The sequence below is a fragment of the Pelophylax lessonae genome (assembly GCF_965119305.1).
Source record: "Pelophylax lessonae genome assembly, chromosome: 1".
Lineage (NCBI taxonomy): Eukaryota > Metazoa > Chordata > Amphibia > Anura > Ranidae > Pelophylax > Pelophylax lessonae.
Genome location: NC_138768.1, coordinates 257,412,524 through 257,439,443, shown reverse-complemented (window position 1 = coordinate 257,439,443; position 26,920 = coordinate 257,412,524). Strand labels below are relative to the sequence as shown.

Here is a 26,920-nt window from a genome sequence, read left to right as displayed (position 1 = left end):
ACCATCATCATGATTTTCTTACATCAGAAATGTATCCGAGATTAGAAAGTGCAATGTTCCCTATTCAGCAAGAGAGGAAATAAAAAGTGGCTTAAGAGTGTGGGAGGGCGATGTGAGATTGGAATAAATATGATGCTATCATTTCAGCAATGCTAGGCCATGGAACAATTGTGTAATGCTTTCCCTGCACATTCCTCAGTATTTCTCTCACTGTCATGTCCTCATGTGTCAGTTCAACGGTTCTGCTGCTTCCAATAGCATCTAAAGCAGGCCTCTATACCTCTACATGAGCCAAGATTTCCCCAGAGGTACGTCAAATCACAGTTTAATGTTTCCATAACACTGCATCTCCCGAGGAGGCTCTCTACCGGTGTCTGCCAAGGGCATAAATCATACGCACACTGGCACATCAGCAATATGAATACTCCTAACAGACACAAGCTACAGGTCTCTCTTTATGTCTAGGCCTTGTACATACAAAGCTACAATGGAGAGGCAAGAAAAAGATTTACAAAAGGTGGAGGTTAACTTAGTCCTTTATTAAAATTCTTTACATCCAGACACTTTATTAAGTACATCACATATGTCAAAACACAAGGCCCCCCGGGCTGAATCTGGCCCGCCAGGGCATTACATGTGGCGCTCAGGCCTCTCCAGCAGCTGTGGAACCCCCCTCGTCTTTGCCCCCACCTTGTCTCAGCAGTCGACGGCAGAGAGGACAGAATTCCTCTGCTTCTCTGTGCAGCCACAGAAAGGCTAGTTTCTGCACACCCCCCCCCCCCCCAAGCAGCTGGCAGCAGAGAGGACAGAATTCCTCTGCTTCTCTGTGCAGCCACAGAAAGGCTAGTTTCTGCACCCCCCCCCCCCAAGCAGTTGGCAGCAGAGAGGAGGACAGAACTCCTACTACAGATCCTGCACCTCTCTGCGCAGCTGCAGCATCCCTGCCTCCCCTGGTCTCAACATTCAGCTGACTCCAGCCTTCATGCAGACCCTGCACTTTCTGCTTTCCAGCTCTGTCCCCAGCATCTTCCAGGCAGCAGCACATGGTAAGGGGGGTGAACTGTGATATACAGGAGGGTGGGGGACTCTTGACTTCTAATGGTGGAGAGGGGGCTCTTAACATCTGATGTTATAGGGGGTGGGGTGCTCTGAACATCTAGCCTTACAGATACAACCAGCCATTTGAGGGCTACCATAATGCGGAGGCGGCCCATGATGAAATGGAGTTTACCGCCCCTGATCTACACAGTGGGTCCTCCGGTGGGCCAGAGCCCCCTTTCACATACCCACTCTATAGTGCGACCCTTTTTACTGCCCCAATGTAAAAAACAGGACTCGTATGTCACAGGTTACAGTAACAACATGACTGTTGAATAGTGTAGGAATGCTTTTCCATGTGTCTCCATTTATTTGGTCATGTTATGATTGCAAACTCGGATTCGTTTTTGTCTCAAAGAGGAACTAAACCCTCCTATTCTTTTCAGCTAAGGAAGCTGCCATCCTGGGCTCTGTTTGATTTGCAACTGTAATAAGGCTGCACATGTGATCAGTTATGACACCAGCCATTTGGTGGTTTGACGCTTTGGTTGTAAGTGCAAGCAAATGTGACAGTTACATTCCCAGAGTGCCAGGAATAGAACCGTTTTTTGAAACTATGAAATCGATTAATTAAAGCGGAGCTCCACCCAAATGTGGAACTTCCGCTCATTTGCTTCCCCCCCCCCCCCTCCGGTGCCACATTTGGCACCTTTCAGAGGGGAGGGGGGAACGGGTACCTGTTTTTGACAGGTACACTTCCGGGAAACGGCGCCGCAGCGCTGTCCCTCGGAAGTTTGGCCCCCTTCTCCTTCCCCCGCCGCCGAGCCAATCCGAATGTGCAGCGCACTTCGCGGATGCGCAGTAGGGACCTGCCCGTGAAGCCGCAAGGCTTCACTGCCGGGTTCCCTTACCGGCAATGGCAGCGGCATGGAAACATCGGCTGCGGTGCCAACATCGCTGGAATCCAGGACAGGTAAGTAAGTGTCCTAATATTAAAAGTCAGCAGCTACAGTATGTGTAGCTGCTGACTTTTAATTTTTGGAGGGGGAGGCTAGAACACCGCATTAAGTTTCCCTTTACCAGTGTGGTGAAGGGGATAAGTGTATGATTAAGTGGCCCTTGGCTACTAGTTAAAGGGGAACTGCATCCAAAAGGGAAAGCCTCACTTGTTCGCTATCTTTCAGGGGGAAGGGGGGAACGGATACCTGTCAAAACCAGATATCTGCTCCCACTTCCTGGTAAGATCACCGCAATCATTGTGCAGTGATTTACAAAATTTTCGGCCCCTCCTCCTTCCCCCCACTGCCTTCTAGGAGACACAAAGGTCCCAGAAGACAGTAGGATCATTCAGAAAGCACAGCACGACACAGTAGGAAACAAGCTGGAACTCCTCCAAGTCCTTTCCCTGGCTTCCCAATGTATACATAGTATTTCTTCTATAATCCCCAAAGATATACTCATCTTTTGTTCCATTCATGATTGCCTTCTCCTTCCATAGCCCCCATTTCTCACCTTCCACCCATGGCCTCTCTAAGACTGCCCCTCTCTACAACCTCCTTCCACATAAACCCCCCCTCCCCGGGTCTTCAAAACCGTTGGGATAAAAATACCCTCACCTTGCTGGCACTTCTCCCCCGCTCCTTCCACTGCCTCAGCTTGCAAATCTATTCTTCTAGGAATAGAGGAACATGCAACAATGCTGAAGTTTAGCGATCAATCTCTAGGGCCAACTGTTGTCACATGGTGGGAATGATGTCACCGCTCCCCTTAGTGTCTGGCACCAGCTAACACGTGGGAATCGGATGGTGACTTCAAAGGAGAAAAAAGAAAAAAAAGCAGCAATGGAACACTGGCAAGGTCAGACTCAGTTGGCAAGGGGGGCACCTTTGCACAGACATGCTAACTTTACTTTAAATGGTCATGGTGACATTGTCTCTGCAAACAAATCTCTGCATGGCATTTACAATTAAAGAATGGTGCACACTGTTAACATTGCCTGCCCCCCCCCCCCCCCCGAAAAATAAAATTCTAGTGCCTTTAAGGCTTTTGTATATATATTTTGCAAAGGGTTCTGTGGAGCTTGCAAATGTAACTTTAAACTGTACATTGGATTAGTAATGTTGTGTATAAACTTTGTAAACTTCTTAAGTCAGTAGCCCAGAACAACTTGTCAACATACAAGAAAGACCTGACTGAGTAGAGTATCAGCTTACAAATGAAGTACAAACTACATCACACCCGGCAGCTCATACTCAGGAATGTAGAAGAGTTATAATGCTACAAGTCACCATCCATAGACCTGCTGACCAACCAGACGACTCTTGGCATTTACTGTGTCACCCTCAGCCCCAGTAAAGCCTCGTACACACGCAACGATTATCGGCCGACCGATCGTCCGTCTTTTGTCCAGAGTTGTGTTGTGTTGGTTGGAATGTGCCTAGACTGCACACGAATTTTCTCGCCCGACAAAATTCTACTTCAGAAGTGATGTCATGTGTTGGATTGCTTTCTTTGTGTTCTTTCTTCTCTGAGCATGCCCAGACTTGCTCATAAGATTTTTCCCTGTCGAAACCAGTACTGACTGCACGAAAATCGGACGTGTTTTGACGGCGGACAAAAATTTTATAGTCTGCACACCAGGATTTTTTTCGGCCGGTTGTCGGAAGCATCATACTAACAAGCCGAAAATCGGCAGATCGGTCATCGGACGAAAATTCCCGGCCGAATTTCAACGCGTGTGTACGGGGCTTAAGTAGTCAGCTTTTTTTCCTACAGAGTTGCTTATTCAGCTTGAGCAGTGTGTATATTACCTAGAACAGTAGAAGAAGTGTCTCTGGACTTGTCTTTGCATCTTGTAACCTATAAATCGAATCTCCTCAATTTGCACTGGGTGCACAGATACGGTAATGAGGAGGCCTGAGCATCATACACACACTTTGAGAGTTGTTGCCTGCCTTCTCCTTCCAGCGGCACCATAACATGGCGCCTGCAATCAGAACTACATTCATTAAACTGTTTTCTACAGTTCAAATGATCTGGAGAACTGATTTACAGTGCACCAAGAACATTCTCAAGGTGCTTCACTTTTTCCACATTTGTTATATTCCAGCCCTATTCCAAATTTGAATAAATATTTTCCTCAAAATTCTACAAACAATACCCCATAATGTCAAAGTGAAAAAAGTTTGTTTGAAATCTTTGCAAATTCATAAAAAATGTTAAAAAAAAAAAACACATGTACGTAAGTATTCACAGCCCTTGCCATGACACTCAAAATTGAGCTCTTCAACTTGATTGGAGTCCCCCTGTGGTAAATTCAGTTGGATGGACATAATTTGGAAAGGCACACACCTGTCTATATAAGGTCCCACAGTTAACAGTGCATGTCAGAGCACAAACCATGTCATAAAGTCCAAGAAATTGTCTGTAGATCTCAAAGACAGAATTGTTTTGAGGCACAGATCTGGGGAAGGGTACAAAAAAAATATTTCTTACTTTATTTTAAATATAGTGGGTAAGTAGATCAGGTACAGGACTCAGGAGGGCAAGGAATTAGAATGGGCAGGCACACACATGAAATGGTCTCTCACAATGAGCACAGATGACACCTCACTGATGCGACACATCCCCTCCTATGTCACAGTGAGTGTCTCTCTCTACGTCAGGTGGTCCCCTTAGTCCTCTCCAGTCCAAACAGCACTGACAGTCCCACTCTTGGCTTGCCTTGTTCCCATCCCACAGACCTACGCACGAGGCTCCGGCTGTTCTGTTAGGCTCCCTTGCACCATGACATCACACGACACACGTTCAGGCACTGCCTCCGCCAGACTCCCCCTGAACACACTGTAATAAGCACTTTAATGGTCTCTGCCAGCCTTGGCGCATTACAACCAAATATTTTACTGGCAACCTTTTCCTGTCACTGGCATTTACTGGCAGGAGAGAAGTGTCCATTTTTTTTTTTACTGGCTGCAAGTAAAATTACTGACAGTTGGCAACACTGTCCCCCATTGTGCTATTGTGTTCTGACAGAGGGATTCCCCCCGCCAGAACACACTGATCAGTGCTGGCAGCCTTTGTCTGTAAGCACTGATCTTTGTTTGACTTACGAACAAGTTGGACTTGCGAACGAGTTCCAGAAACAGAACTCGTTTGTAAGTAGGGCACCTACTGTACTAAAGACAAATAGACTGTTCACTTTGAAAGGGAATTATCCCCAGAGCTCAGTGAATGTGTTGAAGCTCTACTGACTTCCATCATTCAACCTGGCGCAAGTAAAAAATGTTTTCCTTTTTTTTTATAGTTTGTCTTGCATATGGGGAATCTTAATTTGTCATGCCCTAGGGCAGTGGTGCCGAACCTTGGCACCCCGGATGTTTTGGAACTACATTTCCCACGATGCTCAATTACACTGCAGAGTGCATGAGCATCATGGGAAATGTAGTTCCAAAACATCTGGGGTGCCAAGGTTCGCCATCACTGCTCTAGGGGATAATTACTTTGCACTATGCAATTTCCCTTACAAAGCGAACAGCCTATTTGCCTTTAGTAAATTAAGCCCATGATCTTTTTACAGACGTGTATTTTGACCATTAAAAAAAAAACAGAAAAGGCAAGTGTTCAGATTAAAGAGAGATGCAATAGTTCTGTGAATTTATCTTAACAAAGCGCTCTTGTTTAAATTGAGTGTATACAGTATAAGTTACCTCAACTGCTGACAAACCCACAGAGTCTGGAAAGGTTTTGGTTTGGTAAATGTCTGCATGCATGCATGTATCACTCATTCTCCCATTGTAAGTAATAGGAAGTGGTCTGAAAATTAGACAGCCACAGACATGGTATGGTGAGCTCACTATGCTGTGAACATGCTGCACAGGGACTGTGAAATGTCTTCTCTTCCAGTCCACTCATATGTTCCTCAGCTATGGTTTGTTTTGCATTTCTGCTACTGGCTGCCTAAAGGTTCCTATTGTCTATAACTGTTAATTCAGTACAACTGTTAGAATACAGATCAGTGAACCAATTTTTCAATTTTCTAACTGATTTTAACACCTGCCTGTTGGAGGTCTCACTTGCCTATTTACTGACACATCCAATGATACCAGTAAAGGTATCCAATATTTGAAAACCCTCTGATAGTTTCATCAAGTAGATCCCACTCCTCAACGGACAATCTTTGCTCCTCCTTTGTTCTAAATGAAGGGGCTATTTTGATGGACTGGTTTAGCACTTTGCATTCTCATACTGTAAAATGACAGCAGAATCATTCATATCATGCAATGACGTGCCTTTAAAAAAGCTAGCTAAATCGTAGGTCAAGTTGGGTAAGATGCTTAGTTAAAGTGTTTGTATATCCTCACATAAACCCAGTGAAGTGAATAGCCTCACAGCGATGAAACCAATCTCCCTACATTTTACATGTATATCTGCAGTCTTTCCCTTTCTACACTCTTTGGAAAGAGCAGATCATGTTAGAAATCGTTCTTCCTCTTTCAGCTGTGGGTGTGTAGTATGGGCTTACACTGTGTGAGAGCTGATTGGAGGAAAGGTTCACCCTCCCCATAGGCAGAGGAACAAAGGAGCTGAATAGACCAGCTCTCTGGTAATCTCCCTCTAAGCTCCCTCCCTGACACAAATCTTCAGTTGCGAATATCTCATGTGTCGGAGAACTTTTCAGAGGAACAGAGCAGCAGAGAGAAATGGCACTTGGAGCTTTGGAGAGAAATAAGTAAACACTACAGATATATGTGCTTAGGTCAAATTTCAAGAATGGGGTTTACAACCACTTTAAAGCCCATCTCCCTCCTTCCAATTCACTTCCTCCATCAACCATCAATTTTTTTTAAAAATACATTCAATCATTTCAGCGGTCTTATAGCTGGTGGTGGAGGGCAGTACTTACTGCAGTACTGACTGATGCGTGAGTGCTGTTCAGTGTGGCAGTGCTGTGAGTGCAGGCCAGTGTGATGATGTACCCCCAGGTGGTGTTGTCCATGACAGACTGGACACACCTGAAAAATATGGGTGGCAACGAGTGGCAGAGGACACAGAGGGCAGAACCGAAACATGAAGGTTAATGCTAAAGAACCCTTTTTGTCTTTTTAAACGTAGCTGCTTATTGCTTACCCAAAGTAATTTAATAATGGTACACATGTAAAAGAAAACAGACTTTTTCTGCTGATCACCCCAGCAAAGTCTGCTCTGGTCCATGGATAAAGTCTCTCCTGAAACTGACACTTCCGGGAGTGTCGATCTCCTGTATCCCTTACAGCAGTGGTCCTCAACTCTGGTCCTCAGGGCCCACTAACAGGCCAGATTTTAAGTATTACCTTGGGGAGATGCAGACTAGAGTACTGCAATCACTGAGCAGCAAATTATATCACCTGTGATGTATTTCAGTTATCTTGCAAACCTGGCCTAATAGTGGGCCCTGAGGACCAGGGTTGAGGACCACTGCCTTACAGCACTCAACGTTACTCCTGCCGACCCTCATGTCCTACTGCATGGATCCTTCCTATTGCTGTCAATTTAAAGCTGTGTATTATTGCTTCTTATATTAACTGGTTAAATTTGAACTCCAGGAAAAAAATTGCAAGAGTTAAATGTTCACTTAGTCTAGGAGGAACATAAAAAGCAACTATATCTATAATTATAACTTTATACCTCGCATGCTTCCCCCCATTTGCACAAGCAGTACCCCAAAGCCCTCTCCCTTCACCACACCATCAGCCACAGGCACTCTGATGTCATCATGTGCAATGCAGGACCAGCAGTTATGCATTATAAATAATAATAAAGAGGAGGGCACTGGCTGCTGGGGAGGGAGGGATAACAATAGTATAGATACATTTTGTTTCCCCCTAGATGAAGTAAGCATTTAACCCAGGCAATGCAGGGACAGCCCCACTGCAAGGGTCATTTAAAAAAAAAAAAAAAATAGATCCTGGAATTAGGCTTTAATCAATTCGAATGCGTTTCATGTATGTGTGCAAATACCTTTAATGAACATTTCCTGTGGGGGTGCAATTGTTGACTTTTTATTCTGGAAATGCTAGAAAACTGGCTGTGACATTGAGTTATTATCACAAAACAAGTATGCAGAGAAGGTCTTCTGACTACTCTTTCTGATCTGCACATTTTGACTACTGAAGCCAGGGTTTAGGACAACAGCCAAGCAACAAACATTTTCAGAAGGAGGTTAGTGGTGGCAGTCTCCTATTTATTTTCAACAAACCTAAAACTGGGTACACAGGGGCCAATAATCAGCAGGAAGCAGCTGACTTTCGGCCCTGTGCACAGCTCCTTGACTGGCTTTTGTCGAACAAGCATGCTGAAATACCAGCATCTGATGAACGTTCGCAGCCAAACACTGATCACTGTCTCCCTATCAGAACACTATAGCGCGGAGATTGCAGCACTGACATCGGATGTGTTAGTATGGCAATCTATGATTTTTTTCATGCAGCCTGCTGGGGTGAATGAAATAAAAACTTCCTGTGTGTGCCCAGCATTAGTTTGAGGAGATAATTAGTACTATCAATGTAGAATTGTCAAAGAGAATATGTGAACCTGGTAACTGAGATAAACTTGGAAAAGCCCCCATTTAAGGCTAAGTTCACTTTTAGAACAAGGTAAACCCTGTATTTAGGGTGTAATATGTAACATGTTTCAGCACCCCTTATTGCTTCACAAGCCCCCCCCCCCCACATCTCTTCCTCATGACAGCAAACAGGGGTTCTTCTCCCCTGCAGCCTGTCACATTTAAAACGGACATGACAAACGTGTTGATGCTTAATGAACAGATGTCGAGCATCTGTAATGACTCGTGGCAAGTTCCTCAAAATTTGGGAATCATGGTTGTCATATGCCTTTCCTACCCTACCCCCAGCCAGCTTGGGCCTGCCTGTGATGGGCAGTTCAATGCTCCCTTAACCCCCCCCTTCGTCTCCCATCGTCTAATCTTCTAGCCTCCCCTAGACTTCTCTTTCCCTTCTCTTGTTCCCTACTCGGTTGGCGCCCAAGCTCCTTCCCTCTGGCCTCACCTTTCTGCCTAAATTTCTTCTGATTTCCATTCCTTTTTAGATCTATTTAGGCTATATATTGCACCACATTTGGAATTATGGTGGGCTCAGGGGACACCCCAAAGTTGTGGGAAGCCTCTCTGAGACTCCTTGGTCCTCATGGGTCCATGAACACTCCCTATTTATTGTTATGTTAGCTCTTGTTTCTTCTTTAATGTATCACCTAATTTTTGCCTTCCTTGTGAGCTATCTCGTTACCACTTCAATGCTAGCCCCTGCATGGGCGTAACTTTTGTGTGTTAACTATTTGTTAAAACCAAATAAAAACGTTTGAAACAGAAAACCAATGTGACTGTGGGGCCTGCACAGCCATTGCATTCATTCACAGGGATCTGAATGAATAAACTATAAGTTCCATCTGCCACCTAGGCAGAAGACTTGTAGCTCTCAAAGAACCTACGAGTGCTCTGATCAGCATGCTTGTGGTCAATTCTCTCTTCCACCAGCTTTCCAATTCAAAACCGTTACAGAGGTACAGAAAGCTGGAGGGAGAGTGTGCAGCAGTCTAACATTACACCCGCGTTCAAATGAACGCAGGATCAATGCTTTGCAGGCTCCTTTAGGAAAAAATAAAAGCATTTCTGAAAAAATTTAATTTTTAATATTTTTTTTTTCATAAAAGGCCAACTTATCCTTTAACATGGGTTAATTATAATAAGCCTGTGGCCTGTAGATAGAACAAGGAACAGAGACCCCAAAAGCAAAGAGGATGATTGTACTGCATATTTCCAAGCAAGATTCAGTCTGACAGTCACACAGGATCAATGTAACATTAGGAACTGAGGTGTAATAGATTACAACTCAGAAGGTAATCTCGCTGGTAATAATTATCACCAGGATATTGAGAATCAATTACCAACTCAATAAAGAAGAACCGGACTGCTGCACACAGTATACAAAGGGCTCAGACTGGCAGATCAATATAGCTGCCTCTAGAAGCAAATCAAAGCAGGATGCAAGACTTAGGAGATGAAAGAGTGAAACAAAAAAGGGAGAATCCTAAATGCATGCTGTGTATTTCTATAAACAATAACAGCCCGCATGTCTTAGCCGAGTGTCCATGGGCTGCCAAAGGCTGTGCCTGAGGCCAAAGCGCTCTCTGGTGACCTCCCCTGCCAGACTGCATTTCACAGAGATCTCGGCCTTTGTTTCCAGGCCTAGGAAGCATCTCCTACACCTGTGTTCTTGGGAACGGTAACCTCTTGGTAACCAGAACTTTTCTCAACAGCAAACTAAGTTCAATCGCATAACGGTCTAGGTGACAGATGTGAGAACTGAATATAGGGTTTGCCTTTCTGCTGAAGTTTTAGAAGTACACTAGAGCACTTCTCATACACCAGCTGATTAATAAACAGTAAATAGTGGTAGTGGCTTTGGACACCGGAATAGTTAGGGTCCCTGTTTTCCCTAAATAATATCTTATTAGGAGAGGGGCAAGAAGGGTCAGTGTGAAGGAGGCCTTAGGGTAGGTCGTCACTCTGTAATGACAACTACCAGTGCTGAGCCCTAAAGCTTAAACTATGTATTGGCTAATCATACTTAGCCATAATATCGGCCACACGTGTATGAATTTTGTTACCAATTTCTCTCCCTGTTGGAATTTTTGTATTGTATGGGCATCAATTGTTTTCCTATGATGCAACATGTATGTCTGCCATTTGTATCTAATTCAATCCAAATGACAATCAATCAGTTTGATTGTAGAAATGCTTAAAGTGTTACTAAGCCCAGGACCCTGCATTCACTATATCTGGTCTCCCACAGTACACAGAACATGGAAATGCAATCATTTTAGTAAATAAAAACTGCTAAATACCTTTTCTCATCAGCAGTATATAGCAGTCTTGTGACTTCTATCAGTGTCTGGTTAAAGCTTGTTGGAGGAATTTTCATTGTCCCATGATTGTCCTATGAGGCTGCAGGACCCCTGACCTTCTGTCTGGACAGTGCCAATTGGCCTTGTGCTGATCACATGCACTCTCCCAAGAAAAGAAAAACTCTCTAGCAATACACACCAAACTGAGCATTTGCTGCTTGTCCCCTAGCCTCTGAACTATCCAGAGATGGTTTGGGGACTCTAGAAGAAGGGGAGAATCAGAGGAGACAGGTTCAAACAACCTTTATTTACACAATTCAGAGGATAACCCAATTCAAAGGGGAGTATAAAAAGCATGCCCTACTGCATATACAGACTGATTTTACTGTTGTGGGTTTAGTAACACTTTAAGGGTCCCTGCTCAGGTTATGAAGGTCTGATGAGTTGGATGCCCATGACTAGTGTGGGTGGGGGATGTGGCCTGGATGAATCGAGCGCAGGCTGCTTTTAGCGGCTTACCACTCGTGCTGGGCAATGTGTGCCGCGACTGGGCTAGCCCTGTTTTTTCTGCAGTTTGATTATAATATTAGTTCGCTGTCATTTATATTCTCAGCTAATCAAAATTGACAGAATCTGTCCATATTTGCTTAGACCATCCAATTCTGATGCTCAGATGCCCATTGTAGGCGAATTTTAGCTTTACACATTGGTCAGCATGGGCACCCTCATAGGTCTGCGGCTGCGCAGGCCCATACGTATCAAACTGTAAGGTCTAATTTTTTTTTTTCACTTTCAACACCTTACCTTCACCTTAACTTCAAGGACAACATGTTTACTTGGTGCTTAAAGTAGAACTTTGCCAAAAGGGGAAGTTCTGCTTGTTTGCCCCCTCCCCTCCTCTTTATCATTGGGCACTTAGTTTTTTGGGGAGAGGAACGGGTAACTGGTTTTGATAGGTACTTGCTCCCACTTCTGCCCGAATTGCCTTGGCGATCCAAGCCGAAGTTCACCCCCCTTTGCCCGCAGCCTTCTGGGACACATCACAGCTCCCAGAAAACTACAAGACCATTTACAAAGCGCAGCGTGGCTCATGCATGCACAGTGGGAACCCTTTTAGTCTCACAGCTGGTTTCCCCCAGTTAAGATGCCAGTGCTAGCCTAGTGAAGAACCAGCTTGGGTGAGGACAACGCTAGACCCCCGGACAGGTAAATGACAGCAGCTAAAAGATTTGTAGCTGTTGACTTTTAATGTTTTGGAGGAGAACAAAGCTTCTCTTTAACATATTTAGATGTCATTGTAACAATCAGAGATAATCAATGTCAATGTTATTTACTTAACCACTTAACGCAAACTGACGTAGACCTACGTCGGCTCACTTTAACCACTTACCGCAAAGTAACGTATATTTACGTCGGCTGACTTTGCGGGGTTATACCAGGGTGATGCCTCTAGCTAGAGGCATCACCCCGGTACCGTTGTTTAGAGCAGGCGGTCGTCTTTCCGGCGGTAACGACCGATGCGGTCTAGGGAGCCGATTGAACGTTACCCCGGCGAGCAGGAGGGTGCGTCCCCCCCCCCTCCCGTCGCCTTCCGCAGCTCTGCCCGAGTCTTCCGTCCCACCGGGAGACCCGAGCACCCAGCCGGAGTCCCAATCTAATCTGGCTGTGGCTTCAATCGGGTCTCCGATGACGTAACCTGGAGGCGGCATCCATGACGTCACGTCCGAGTTACTCTGCTGCTAAAGGCGGCAGATTAAAAAACGAGTGTATTCAAAAATGCAGTTTTTGGCGTTTTGAATACATGGAAGTGTAGTGGAGGGGTCGAGGGTCTTTTAGACCCTCGACCCCTCCATAAAGAGTACCTGTCATTGCATATTGCTGTCACAAGGGATGTTTACATTGCTTGTGACAGCAATAAAAGTGATCAGATTTTTTTTTTAAACCTGTGATAAAGTTAAAAAAATAAATAAATAAATAGGGGGAAAAAAAATTTAGCCGCCCCCGTCGCCGTTAGCTCGCGCATGAAAGAAAACATATATAAAAGTCGAGCCGCAAATTAAATCACTGTTCAAACCACACATGTGAGGTATGGCCGCGATCGCCAGAGCGTGAGCAATAATTAAAAAAAAAAAAAAGAGCTACACTCTAACTCTAAACTGGTAACTGTTAAAAAATTTTAAAGCGTCGCCTATGGAAATTTTTATTGACCGTAGTTTGTCGCCATTCCACGGGTGTGCGCAATTTGAAACCATAACATGTTGGGTATCTATTTACTCTGCGTGACATCATCTTTCACAATATACAAAAGAAATGGGCTAACTTTACGGTTTTGTTTTTTTTAAATGCAGTGAAATGTGATTTTTTCGTAATTTTTCCAAAAAAAAAAAAATGGTGTTTGAAAGACTACTGCGCAAATACCACGTGACAAAAAATATTGCAATGACCGCCATTTTATTCTCCAGAGTCTTTGCTATAATGTTTGGGGGTTCCAAGTAGTTTTCTAGCAAAAAATACTGATTTTAAATTGTAAACATAAAGTGTCAAAAATAGGCTTGGGGCTTAAGTGGTTAACTTATTCAGTTGTCATAAAGTTATGGTTGATTGGTGTAGGTCTTACTTTACACTTGTAAGATCCTCTAGAAGTCATTAAAGCATTTCTGACAGCTGCCTATGCCCACTCAATTGCCAAGACTTATCTCACTGTTCTGGGAAAAATCAAGATTTAATCAGGAAAAAATACAGTTTACCCAATAGATAGATTAGATCAAGTAATTATATATGCAACCACGTTATTTGAATGTAACCCACAAAGCAAAACCATTACTGCACAATCCTGCAGAATTAGGTATTTTGTCATTGCAGTGTTCTACCATAGCAAACCTGCTTTTTCTATAGCGTAAAAAGACAAAACTGGGTCAAAGACACCGATAAAGAAGGAAGCAAACTTTTTGTAAATGAAACTTTATTCTGATGATCGAACAACGAAATAACTTAATTTAAACGTCTCTCTTTATTCAGATCTGCATATCCAAACTAAATAAAATATTTTAGACTGTAATTATGATCGCTCACTGCAGCAGCCTGTCAAACTCTAAAAGGCTAAAAGCTTCTGAGACTAGACAGTGAACTGAGTGGTGCGTATGCGAAGTTCAGGTCGTTTATCCCTGGGTGCACACTGAATTAAACCCACAATAGTAAAATCAGTGTGTGTATATGCAGTAAAGCATGCCCGTTATACTCACTGGGAACCTAAAGGGTTAATCCTCCGCATTGTGTAAAAAGCGGTCTGATCTTGTATGCACAGATCCTCCCCTCCTTTCACTGTCCCCTATAATTTCCTGATAACACAGATCCTATGGAGTCGGGCTGCACATGCTCTGTTTGGTGTGTATTGCTAGAGAGTTTGTTTTATTTTTTTCTTGGGAGAGTGCATGTGATCAGCACAGGGCCAATCAGCACTGTCCAGGGGGCAGTCTCAAAGGACAGTCAGAAAACTCCTCCTACAAGGTGTAACCAGTGCTTGGGTGGACAATGATAGAAGTCACAAGGCTCCTCTAATGTGGGCCATACACTATATGGAAAATTGGCTGAAATTCAGTCATTTGGACAGTTCTTTTGTTTTTTGGCAAGTTAATAGGCATGAATTGGTAATCGGTTGGGACGTTTTTGAGCTGTAAAAACGAAGAAGGACAAGTTTGGAAATTTTCTGCAAAACAAATTGAAAGGTTAATGTGTTTCTCGTCCAAACTGTTTGCACTAGGTATATGTGAAAAAAAACGAATAAAAACATTATTTATGTCCATTAAACGACTTATTGGTCATTATATGATGGCACGATCGTCTGCTCTCATGGCCAAGTGTTCAGTTTTCTAAGAGGAGTTTGAATGATTTTTTGTATAGTATGTGGCCAGCATAATTCCCGATTAGAAAAGATATTTAGCAGTTTATATTTACATTTCCATATTCTGTGTACTGTTCTAAGACCAGATATAGTGAATGCAGGCTCCTGGGTTTAGTAATCAGTTCAGTTCATCGTCTAGCCTCAGCAGCTGTCAGATGGTACTGGTATTGGGGCTAGATGGTGGAAATGTACCTTGCACTCGCACCTAAATGCCGGAGCCTCATTCACTGGAGCTAGACACCCAATGTGCATGAGGCCGTACCCATCTCCCTTTTACCTGGGAAAATTATAAGTTCACAGATATGTTGAGAGGAGTAACTTCTTCATTTCACAAACAAAAGAGGAGCACTTGGTAAGTAAATGAATTTCTTACAAGGCCATTCTATGGTGAAGAGTGTAATGTTTCCCCTTTTCTGTGACCTATACACGAGTTCATTTCCTGCTGTCACTGTCTGGCTGCACACTGGCTGCTGAGAAAGGGAACGGATAATCCCCGTCAGCACTAATAGAAAACCATTTACAAAACTAGCAGTGACCAATAGAATTCTGGACCACCACAAACACTTTCAAAGAGTAGATTCCTGGCAGATTAAACAGTAACTATTATTATTCTCACACACAATTTTACTACTTTTGTCATATTGCTGACAAGCCATTGTGATCATGAAAGATAAAGTTAAGAACCGGACAATATTAAAGCTGAACTTTATGCAGAAAAAATAAAACAATGAAAGATAGCATGTACTCATTTTAAAAACAAAAACATTTAAATAGATTAAAATGCAGTTAATATATAAATTTGACTTGGTGACAAGTCTTCTGTAATCCCCTGTAAATACGGGATTTTGTCTTAAAAGTGTTTGTAAACCTGAACAAAGCATATACCCCTATAGTGTGTACTTGTCCTAATTAAGAGCAAAGCATATACCCCTATAGTGTGTACTTGTCCTAATTAAGAGCAAAGCATATACCCCTATAGTGTGTACTTGTCCTAATTAAGAGCAAAGCATATACCCCTATAGGGTGTACTTGTCCTAATTAAGAGCAAAGCATATACCCCTATAGTGTGTACTTGTCCTATTTCAGAGCAAAGCATATACCCCTATAGTGTGTACTTGTCCTATTTCAGAGCAAAGCATATACCCTTGTAGTGTGTACTTGTCCTAATAAAGAGCAAAGCATATACCCCTGTAGTGTGTACTTGTCCTAATAAAGAGCAAAGCATATCCCCCTATAGTGTGTACTTGTCCTAATTAAGAGCAAAGCATATACCCCTATAGTGTGTACTTGTCCTATTTCAGAGCAAAGCATATACCCCTGTAGTGTGTACTTGTCCTAATAAAGAGCAAAGCATATACCCCTATAGTGTGTACTTGTCCTAATAAAGAGCAAAGCATATCCCCCTATAGTGTGTACTTGTCCTAATTAAGAGCAAAGCATATACCCCTATAGTGTGTACTTTCCTAATTAAGAGCAAAGAATATACCCCTATAGTGTGTACTTGTCCTAATTAAGAGCAAAGAATATACCCCTATAGTGTGTGCTTGTCCTAATTAAGAGAAAAGCATATACCCCTATAGTGTGTACTTGTCTAAATTAAGAGCAAAGCATATACCCCTATAGTGTGTACTTGTCTAAATTAAGAGCAAAGCATATACCCCTATAGTGTGTACTTGTCCTAATTAAGAGCAACGCATATACCCCTATAGTGTGTACTTGTCTTAATTAAGAGCACTAAGTGTAATTTATGTCTGCTGCTTAATTTCTCTGCTATCAGAATGAATCCCTTCTGACAATTTTTCCTGACACCAAGAGAAAAATGGTGACAGGGGAAGGGACCTCCAGCTGATTGACAGCCTCAGTTCTATTCCTGTGAGATGTGAGGAGGGGGGGGGGGTGTCCCTTCCTTCCAATAAGCTCTCAGAATTTTCCTTACTGAGCTCTGCAGAGTGTAACTTCAGCTCTCTGCCCTTTTTGTTAACTTTAGGACAAGCTTTATAATTCAGCACTTTGAACAGGTGTAGAGAAGAGAAGACTGTAGATAGACGGGTACAACTTATGCAGGAGGATTGGTTTAACCTCTGTGTATCATCAGAGGATAGTCACTTCACTGGGTATATGTAAGGGTTTACAACCACTTTAAGCCCAGTACACAAGTACCAAAATTTGGCCGGTTAAGCAGGAACCCTCCGATTTTCGGTACGTGAACAGCTGTCTGTTCAACAGAAGCCGGTCACGCTGGAAAACGAGCAGCCAATGGCTGCAAGCACTAATCTGTGTATTCTGCAAGAATGGGGGAGACAGTCTGCCATGTCAGTAAACAATAGAAGAGGGAGAAAGATCTCGTGTGCTCATGCAGGGATCTGTCAGCTTTTGAACAATTTCTCCATCCACACCAGTGATGTGAATGACGGAATTACCCTATCGTGACAATGTATTCCGACAGCAGCACTATCAGAATGCACTGATCAGTGGCTGCAGCACTGATCAACAAGAGTTTTCTAAAATTCCCATATGACAGAAGACAATCTAACGACTGTGTAAAATACAGTCTATAGGACCGACCACGAATGCAGATTTTTCTAATCTAAACGCAGAGCACATATATTGCGATTATGTAGCTGTGTACATATTTTTCTGGTGGCGGTTGTGTGGATAACCTCTTATACTTAATAAAAGAAGAGTAGTGAACCTCTGGGTGAGACTGGAGGAACCATAGAATAATAGGTTTCCCCTACATGGGTAGATCAGGATCCTGTAATAACATGCATGCACAGTAATACTGCTATGGTGGCCTCCAGGAGACCACAACTCCGTGCTCCATTTTTGTGTATAAATTAATGGTCCTGATCATGAAATATGACAGAATAGTGTTTGCTTTCCCACAAAACATATCAGCGTAATATATAAATTGATGCCACTGAAGGCTAAACCTTCAGGGACTTTTTCTTAATCATTTATTTTAAGTTAAAAAGACTGACTGACAGAATGATAATATGACAGATTATGGTCCCTGCATGTTTCTAGACTGTGTGCTGTACTACTGGAAACCAATGACATGCGCACGATCGTCATTTTCTTACATATAGCCTCCTAACAGTTTGGAAAAGCCATTTCTATGTTGACTATATCTACCCATTTATAACCCAAAAGTTACATTAGCTGGGGGTAATGTATGTCTTCAACTTAAAAGGTAACTTCACTTTCGTAGGGGGGGAAAAAGCAAATATTAAAAAAAAATGATATAGTGTAAAAATGACACCAGTCATATTGTAACTGAATGATAGTAAAACTTACTTTTCCATTCTGCAACGCTGTCATTTTCTGTAAAATGCAATGCAATATGGCTTCCTGGAGGCGTTCTGTTCACAGATGATGTACAGAATTCTCCCCAGAAATGTCGTTTCTTGCTTGAGTGATTTGGGGGAAAACCGTGAACCAAAGTCTGCACTAATATGTCTGGTACACGCTATCATTTTTTTTTTTCAACCCAGCAGGCTGAACGAAAAAAAAAAAAAAAACTGAGGAGCTCGCTGTAGTAACTATTCCATGTTAATACAGGACAGTGATCTCCCCGCTGAGCTATTGTGTTCTGACTGACCCTCCCCAAAAGAACACACTGGTTAGCACTCGCAGCCATTGGCTGCCAGCACTGATCGGATGCTGATTTTCCAGCATGCCTGTGTGACTGAAGCCATCTTCTGTCGGACATGATGGTGTACACACGGACCAAATGTCAGCCAGTTTCCGTTGAACCGGCTTGTTTGTATGGGACTTAAGATACAATTCAGATTTCAGAAATCCCCTGCAAAAAAATAAAATAAATGTAATTTTTGGTGAGATATTCCTAAAGGGAAATCACATCTAATGGGATGCAGACTCTGACACTTTCCTGATTAAAGTCCTGCAAGTGCAGCATCTGATTGATAATTCTAAATTGCTTCCATACAGATTCAAACTAGGTTCACACTGGGAACTAGGGATAGATCAATATGTTTTTTTCAGGGCCTATACTGATACCGATATTTTGGTCACAACGTATCGGTATCCGCCGATATGGGCCGATATTTTGTACATTTAAAGTTTTGAAAAATAAAGACAATTTTTGACACAAATCTGGTACTGAACATGTTAATTTTTGTTTAATGCTTAATGGCTGGCTTGCTGGCACTCTGTGGTGGGTGGCTAGCTGGCACCCTGTGGTGGGTGGCTGGCTGGCACCCTGTGGTAGGTGGGTGGCACATGGGCTGTGGGTGGCTGGCTGATACAGGGCCTGTGGGCGGCTGGCTGGTACGTCAGTGGCTGGCTGGTACAGAGCCTGTGGGTGGCTGGCTGTCTGGCACCCTGTCTGTGGGTGGGTGGCTGGCTGGCTGGCACCTGTGGTGGGTGGCTGGCTGGCACAGGGGCTGTGGGTGGCTGGTAATGGGCCTATGGGTGGCTGGCTGGCTGGCTGATACAGTGCCTGTGGGTGGCTGGGTGGTACGGTGCCTGTGGCTGGCAGGGCTGGCTTGATGGTACAGTGCTTGTGGCTGGCTGGTACAGGGCCTGTGGATGTGGGTGGCTGGCTGGCACCGGGCTGCTGTGGGTGGGTGTATAGCTGTGATACACTCCCGCGAGACTAGTCCCGACTCCAGACTAGGCTGTCCAAGGTGAGGGAGGCGGCCTAAGTAGGCAGAATGGAGTCACAAAAATAATCGGCAATATAGGCCAGTTCCGGGGCCGACACATCGGGGAAAGTGCATATCGGCCCCCGATCTATCAGCCTTGCCGATAATCGGTCTATCCCTACTCGGAACCTCGTGTGAATCGCACAGGAATCACACTGCATTCCTGTGCAAATCACAAGTGAGTGATTTTGGTTCTGTGCAGAGCAATTTGAACCTATTCATTTTTGATAGCTCAAATCGCACTACATCCGCATCAAAAAGGTGCAGGCACCTTTTTTTTTACCGCACTGGAATCGGATCGCATGGGTGTTTATACTCATGCAATCCAATTCGGGCAAACGCACTGTGTTTGCTACCTGCTTTTGGGGTGTCTTTACTTTTAATTGACGCCCGCAGCAGATCACAGAACACAATTTGAGTGTGATTGTGATGCAATGTGGGCAACGCACAGGGTTTGCTGCCTTTCCGCCACCGCATCAGTGTGAACCCAGACTCACACATGGATTTAGAATTATATTTCCATCCAGAAGGCAATTTAATATAGGTTTTTAATATGGTCTCTTTACTCCTGATCTATTATATTTAATGTGATGCCAGCACTCTAGTGAAGCAAATTCTTAGGATGGAAAAGCAGCTTGGTTCTATGCTGGCTTGAGATGAGATACATTAAGCTCGCCATGCTGCCTTTCTCTTGCCTGCACTCTGGGCTGGGGATCTCCCGGTGGATTGGGTGAGCAGCTGTGAATTTGATGCAGCCACAGATTACTGTTGCAGTAGAAGGGACAACCATCTGTGCCCTCTTCACAGTGTGGTGCTGCTCCTTTCCCTGAGACCTCGCACACATCATCTACCCCCACTGCTACAAAACTGACACAAATAATTCACAGATTTGACAGCATTGGGGAGCAATGTGCTAGCTTCAATTTGCCAAAAGCCTGCCTATTAGTGAAACTGTCCTGGCAGGATATGCATGTATACATTAGCGTATACTCAGAAGATAGAACTGCAGTGGTTTACAGTACCGCCTCGTAGGGAAGCATGCACAATAAACCATTTACAGTTTCTATGGAAAACCCATTTTCTTTCATCAATATTGTAGCAGCCACATGTCTGCAATCAGATTATGATGATAGAAATTCTCACTGAACACAAACAGTCTTAGGCTCGGTGTGATGCGGGAACCATGCGAATCCACTGCGGGTTCCCGCATCACACTTGATTCGCAGGCAGTTCACCCTGCCATATGCGACCCACTGGGAGTGTCAATACAAAAGTTAATGACACCCCCAGATCAGTTCGCATATCGCGGTGCGAACTGTCAATTCAGACGGCATCTTTTGCTTCTGAAGACAAGAGAGATGTTTTCCTTAAAGCAGACCTCCACTTAAAAGTGAAAGTATCATCAGGGTACTTTCACACTCCTCTGTAGCACAATCATGGTAAAATAGCGTTTTTTACAGCGACTTTGCTGTCTTTGCTGTGGGTTTCTGGTGCGTTTTTGGGTTGCCTGCACCTGCTAAAAATGAACTTGTGACTCAAAACGCACAAAAAAATGCAAAATCGAGGTGTGTTTTTACTGTAATTTCCATGCATTTTAAAGGGAAGCTGCGTTTGCAGCATGCAGGACTTTTCAAAATGCACTGCACCTGTAACGTAGTGATGTGAAAAGTCCTAGGATTTAAAGGGAAACATTTTTCTTGTATGTTTTTTTTTTTTTGCAAGCACGCAGGAAAAATGTATCAATGTAAAAGGGCCCTCAATCTGCCTCCCCCCATCCTCTAACACAGGGGTCTCCATACTTTCAAAACAAAGGGCTAGTTTACCTCCCTTCAAACATCAACAGGTCTGCATTGAGGTCAGTGGGAGTAGAAAATGCCCCAGCATTGGTGAGAGTAAACAATGTCATAGACTTGGTGATCAGTGGAATAAAAAAAAAAAAAAAAAAACACACTTGGGGTCAGTGGGAGGAGTAGTGCCCCATCACTGGTACCAGTGGGAAGACTGGTGCCCAATAATTGGTGTCAGTGGAAGGAATAATGCCCCATAATTTGTGTCAGTGGGAGGAGTAGTGCCCCATCACTGGTATCAGGGGAAAGAATAGTGCCCCATAATTGGTATCAGTGGGAGGAATAGTGCTCCATAATTGGCGTCAATGGGAGGACTAGCACCCCATCATTGGTGTCAGAAGGACGAATAGTACCACCAACAAATTATGATTTTGGAATAGTGCTCCATATTTGTTGGCAGTGGGAGGAATAGCACCCCATCAATGGTATCAGTGGGAGGAATAGTGCCTCGTATAAGAGGAAAAAAAAGAATGCCCGAAGGGACAGATAAAGGCAAGCAAGGGGCCGCATCCGGCCCAGTTTGGAGACCCCTGCTCTAACATATTTGAAAGGTTTTTTTTCTTATTTTATTCTTTTTGATAGGTATCTGCATCCACTTCTTCAATTCTTGCAAAAATTACGTAAGCTTGGTCCACCTCCAACCTTCTGGGACACATCAAAAGCCTGACAGCCCAGGGTGAAATTGAAATGTGCAGTGAGGAACCGGCTGTGAAAAAGCAGGCAATCACTGCCGGCTCCCAAATCCAAGATGGTGGCCCTGGAGATCCAAAGATGGGCGAAGAACAGGCCCTGGTGAAGTCAGAGCTGGACCTCTGGGCTGGTGATTGTTTCTTAAAAGTCAGCAGCTACAGGATTTGTAGCTGCTGACTATTATTTAAAAAAAAAAAAAAAACAACTCTTTAATGGCCAACCTTAGCCATGCATCATATCCAACTCAAGTACCACCAACAAACCATGATTTTGTATTTCTGTGTTCATCTTTGACAGGTGAACTAATCGGTTTCACTTGCTCAATAGGCACCAATGGAATACCCAAGAAAATGAGAAGGTAGGGTTCAGAAATGCTGCTTGGAATATATATTTCCTATTTGACCCTAGAAAAATTATAGAGTTCAATAATACAGAAGAGAGTGGAAACTACACAGAAAAAATAAATACAATTTAAAAATATATAATTGTGGAACCTAAATCACAAAAGATGGCATTCAGTGAAAACCACTGCACAAAGGAGGAGCATCGCCACTATGTCGGAAATATTTTACGGTTTCATGTTGGAAAGAACCTCTCAGGAACCCACAAAAAGCACAACTGTTAATCACAAAAGGGAAAAAAAAATACAGACAAAAAAAAATAATGGAATTGCAAAATTTTCATATCTTAAAGGATAAGTTCACCTTTGGGAGAATGTTACACCCATATTAAGAGTGTAAAGCGTAACATGCTCCAGCAGTCACCTCCCCAAGATCCTCCCCCTGGGACAGCAGGGTTCTTCTCTCTGCACCCGCTGTCACTTTTCAAAAACAACGCAAATTAACGTATTCTGGAACTGCAGCAGAAGGCTTGTAGTTCTCAATGAACTGTGAGGGTGCTGGAGAGTGCTCTTGTAGTTCATTGATTCTTCAAACTTTTTAATAATTGTCTGCCCCAGTGCAATGTGCTAGTGTAAACTGCATTCATAGAGAACGTTTTATTTTATAGTTGCCATGCATTGAGAATGCACTCATAAACACACTCCAGAACATCTGGTGTGATTAAACCCTGAGGTCCCTTTCACACAGGCTTTTCCATCAGGTCCGCCTGTCAGTTTTTCAGGTAGACCTGATCAGACGCTCCATGCACCCCTATGGAGCAGCAAATGTCAGGGGTGACATCTCCACTGACACCTGCCGCTATCCAATCCGGTCCATGAAATCCAGACGGATGGAAAACCTAGTTTCCATTTGTCTGGAGGATTTGAACAGATGAAAACGGACAGGCGGTTCGTTTTCATCTGATCTCCCATAGAGGAGAGCGGGGATCTAACAGCTCTGTCTCTGCACACAGAGCGGAGACGGACCTGTCATCTGCGTGTTCAGCGGGGATCGGCGGATCGATCTCCGCTGAGCAAAACTGAGTCCTCCGGGCAGGAAAGGAAGTTGACTGATCATGTCATTGATGGAACTTTGGGGCAGCCATCAAAAGGAGATCACTCCACCGAGGCAGTGTTATTTTTGTTGATGAAAATAATTGTGTCATGTTTTTTGCCGTGGCAGGTTTTCAGTGAGGAAGACTAAACAAAAATCTCAAATATTCAAGAACATGAATTTTTCAAAATTTCTTGTCACTGTAGTTGAAGATGATTGTTGATTTGGCCTCACTAACTATTTGAATTAAGTAAATGTTCTGAAAGTTATTTGTTTGAACAAAAGTTGTACTACTGTATGGCCAGCTTTATTTGTTTTTAATAGCGATAACTGATTAATAAAAATCATTGAGAGGGATTTACAAAATCTGGGGGAGATTGAATCAGTGCACAGCTTCCATGTTCAGCTGGTTCAGTAAAGCTAGAAGTGGAGAGGGTGCCATGTAGAGGTGCTCCGGATCCAGTCTATCCCAGTCTCAAGCAATTCCTTGCATTACTTTTATCATTTTGCAAGGAGTTCTCCTTTTCCCACATAGCACATTTCCATGGAATGTCTAGTACGTAACACTTTATGGAGGACCTTTTTCTTTGCATGTTCAAACTTGCTAACCATTAAAACAGGGGTGGGGAACCTTTATTCTGCCGAGGGCCATTTGGGTATTTTTAAAATTAATCGGGGGCCGTACAAAATTATCAACTTAAAAATGTGCCTATTATATTTGGTCAAACATTTAATTAACTCACCCCTAATGTGATGACTGCAACTGCTTCTCTTTGGTGAGGTGTGTGATGTTAGCTGGTATTGATGATGTTGCTACTAGCAACTGGTTTTCCAGGTTTGCCCCCCTTAATGCAGAGTGATGAGTGCCCCCATATATCAATACAGAGTGATGAGTGCCCCCACATATCAATGCAGAGTGATTAGTGCCCCCCCAATCAATGCAGAGCAGGGTTCTTCTACTTACCCGGCGCGGGCGTTCGCATACGAAGTCACGTCTCCTGGACCGACTCCTATCATAGACGTCACCACTGTGCTGTCTATCATAGGTAGGAGGCGTGACTTTGTATCACAGCGGCCGCGCCGGGTAAGCAGAGGAACCCGCTCTGTGTGTAATCAGGAGGCGCTCCCCCTCTTCTTCCCCTCCGGAGGCAGCCCAATGGCAGGGCCGGATCACATGGCTTCGGGGGCCGTAGGTTCCCCACCCCTGCATTAAAGAAAACCAGTCATAAAAGAAATATAGAGGCTGCCACTTGTGTCCTCTCCTCCAGAAAATACTGGTTGCCTGGCTGAACTCTTTTGTGTCAATATTTTTGCACCACTGACCCAAAACAAATTTGCAGACATTGACTTTGCGATAACGTCTCAGATCTGTATACTTGTTCTGATAATCACATCTATCAGGGCAGCATAACAACCAATCAGCAAACCTTTTCAGGAGGAGGTCAGCAATGACTGCCCCCATATTTCTATCATGAAAGGCTTACTTTAAAATAAGCCGGATTCAACAGTTCATGAAATGGTCATCTCTGAAACCAGAGGTGATCAGCAAACAACATGAATGGAACAGTTTGACTCCTTACCTGATTGACTGCCTTGAGAGGGTATTTCTTCTTTCCTCTCTCCGTCTCTCTTTCTGAGCTGCCTGCATCATGATTGTGTCCATTCTCACTCGGCTCCGCAGAGATATATTTCCCTGACGCTCTGGATTTCTTGCTAGGATGCCTTTCCCACTTCTCTTTCCGCTCTGGTGGTTTTAACGCCAGATCTTTCTGCAAAAATAAACAGTTGGCCGTTTAGTAAAGTCAAACAATAAAAAATGGTCATCATAGCAAAAGCAACACAAACTTGTATTTCAATTTTACACACTAAATAAAAGTGTGTGCTAACAGGTGCAGCAACCTTGCTAGTCGCACTAATAGTCATGCCTTAGCATACGATTATTATGTTTTACTTGAACAACACCGCCTAGGGACTTTCCTCTTTTGTCCCTCTTGCAGGTCTTTAGGTTATTTTTTAATATGGAGGTTCAGCCTAATACTAAAATCTACTCGCAGCCACAATCAAAGACTAACCTATCTAGCCCTGTAGAGCAAAAATCACTATACATACCTTTTCTGAAGCCAATCTGGTTCGGTTTCTAGTGGCGGAACTCTGTGCAGGAGACAGCCAACAATGCCTGGGAAGTGACTGCACCCATAGAGTTACTATGGGGCTTCCGTTGTCAGCTGTCCCCACCTCCACAGAGAAGCTGCCACTGACAACTCAGCATGGGACTGGAGCGGCTTCAGAAAAGGTATGTATAGCAATTTAGGATTTACAGGGCTAGATCGGTTAGTCTTCAATTGTGGCTGTAGATTTTAGTTTTAGGCAAGGCTTGGTTCACACTGCTGCAATCCGATTTCATCTAATTTTTAGTGCCATTATATAGTGCAACTTGTATGGGGTTTGCATATTCTATGAGGCCAAAATTGCACTGAAAATCGAACCAAAGTAGTACAGGAACCTTTTCCAAATTTGCAATGTGCTGTGTTGTATTGATGTGGACAGGCACTATTGGAAGCAATGTGATTTCAATAGTCATGCAATTCTGATCAACTCAAGTTGCATCTAAAATTGCACTAGTGTGAACTGGGCCTGAGAGTCCAGTGCGTTTTAGTCTGCATCAAAAAAAGCATGGACAGTGTTTTACATAGATTCCAATGGCCCTAGTTCACACCAGTGCAGTCAACAAAAAGTAGAACATGATGCAATTTTTCTGCATGGAACATCTGAAATGCAGCAAAACACATACAAAATGCACTGGAACTTGCATGTCCTCAACTGAGATGACGAAAAAAAAAAACAATAGGGGAAAAAAACGCACTGGAATGCATCAACAACATGCTCACCTTTCGAAGAGCATTATAATATGGACTAATTCTATAGTTAGATATGAAAAGAAAAAAACATAAGTGGGAAACCACAGAAGAATGGATGCACCCCATGGCCTTGTGGGGATTATTCGGAGCAAAAAGGCCTAAAGTAAGGTTTATAAATGTAACTGAAACTGTTTTTCAGAGAAAATATCATTTTGGACAGTTTGGACTAGTTCTAAAGCTTCTCTGGGCATTTTCCAGCCATTGCAGATAACAAGCACAAGCTAGCACTTGGTTAACCCTTTCACAGCCTTACATTCACAGCAAATAATTCAGGCATCAAGCTGTGTCACTGATATTCCGCTTTGACAGTGTAATGTGCAAACCCTTTGGTTGGACCCTTTATGTGCAAAAATTTGTAAATGTTGATTTAATGTCTCTACATTCATGTTATACTAAAAGCAGCCAGCGTGTCTCATGTTCTTTTTAATGGAATGGAACAGTAATATTCGCCATTCTAGCCTGGCTTCTCTGCTGCATCCCATTCAGTATGAGGATTGCACAACAAACCGATTGGACTGCATGCTGACAA

General features: G+C 43.4%; 1 protein-coding gene across 9 annotated transcripts in view; it reads right to left on the bottom strand.

Moving 5' to 3' along the window:
• The window catches only part of FBRSL1 (fibrosin like 1), a 694,572-nt gene that overhangs the window by 471,784 nt on the left and 195,868 nt on the right, over window positions 1-26,920 (bottom strand). For all 9 annotated transcript variants that reach the window (XM_082244088.1, XM_082244093.1, XM_082244090.1 and 6 more), the window contains exon 2: window positions 25,054-25,242. In XM_082244088.1, coding sequence (XP_082100214.1) covers window positions 25,054-25,242 — 189 coding nt within the window. The remainder of the gene's footprint in view (window positions 1-25,053; window positions 25,243-26,920) is intronic.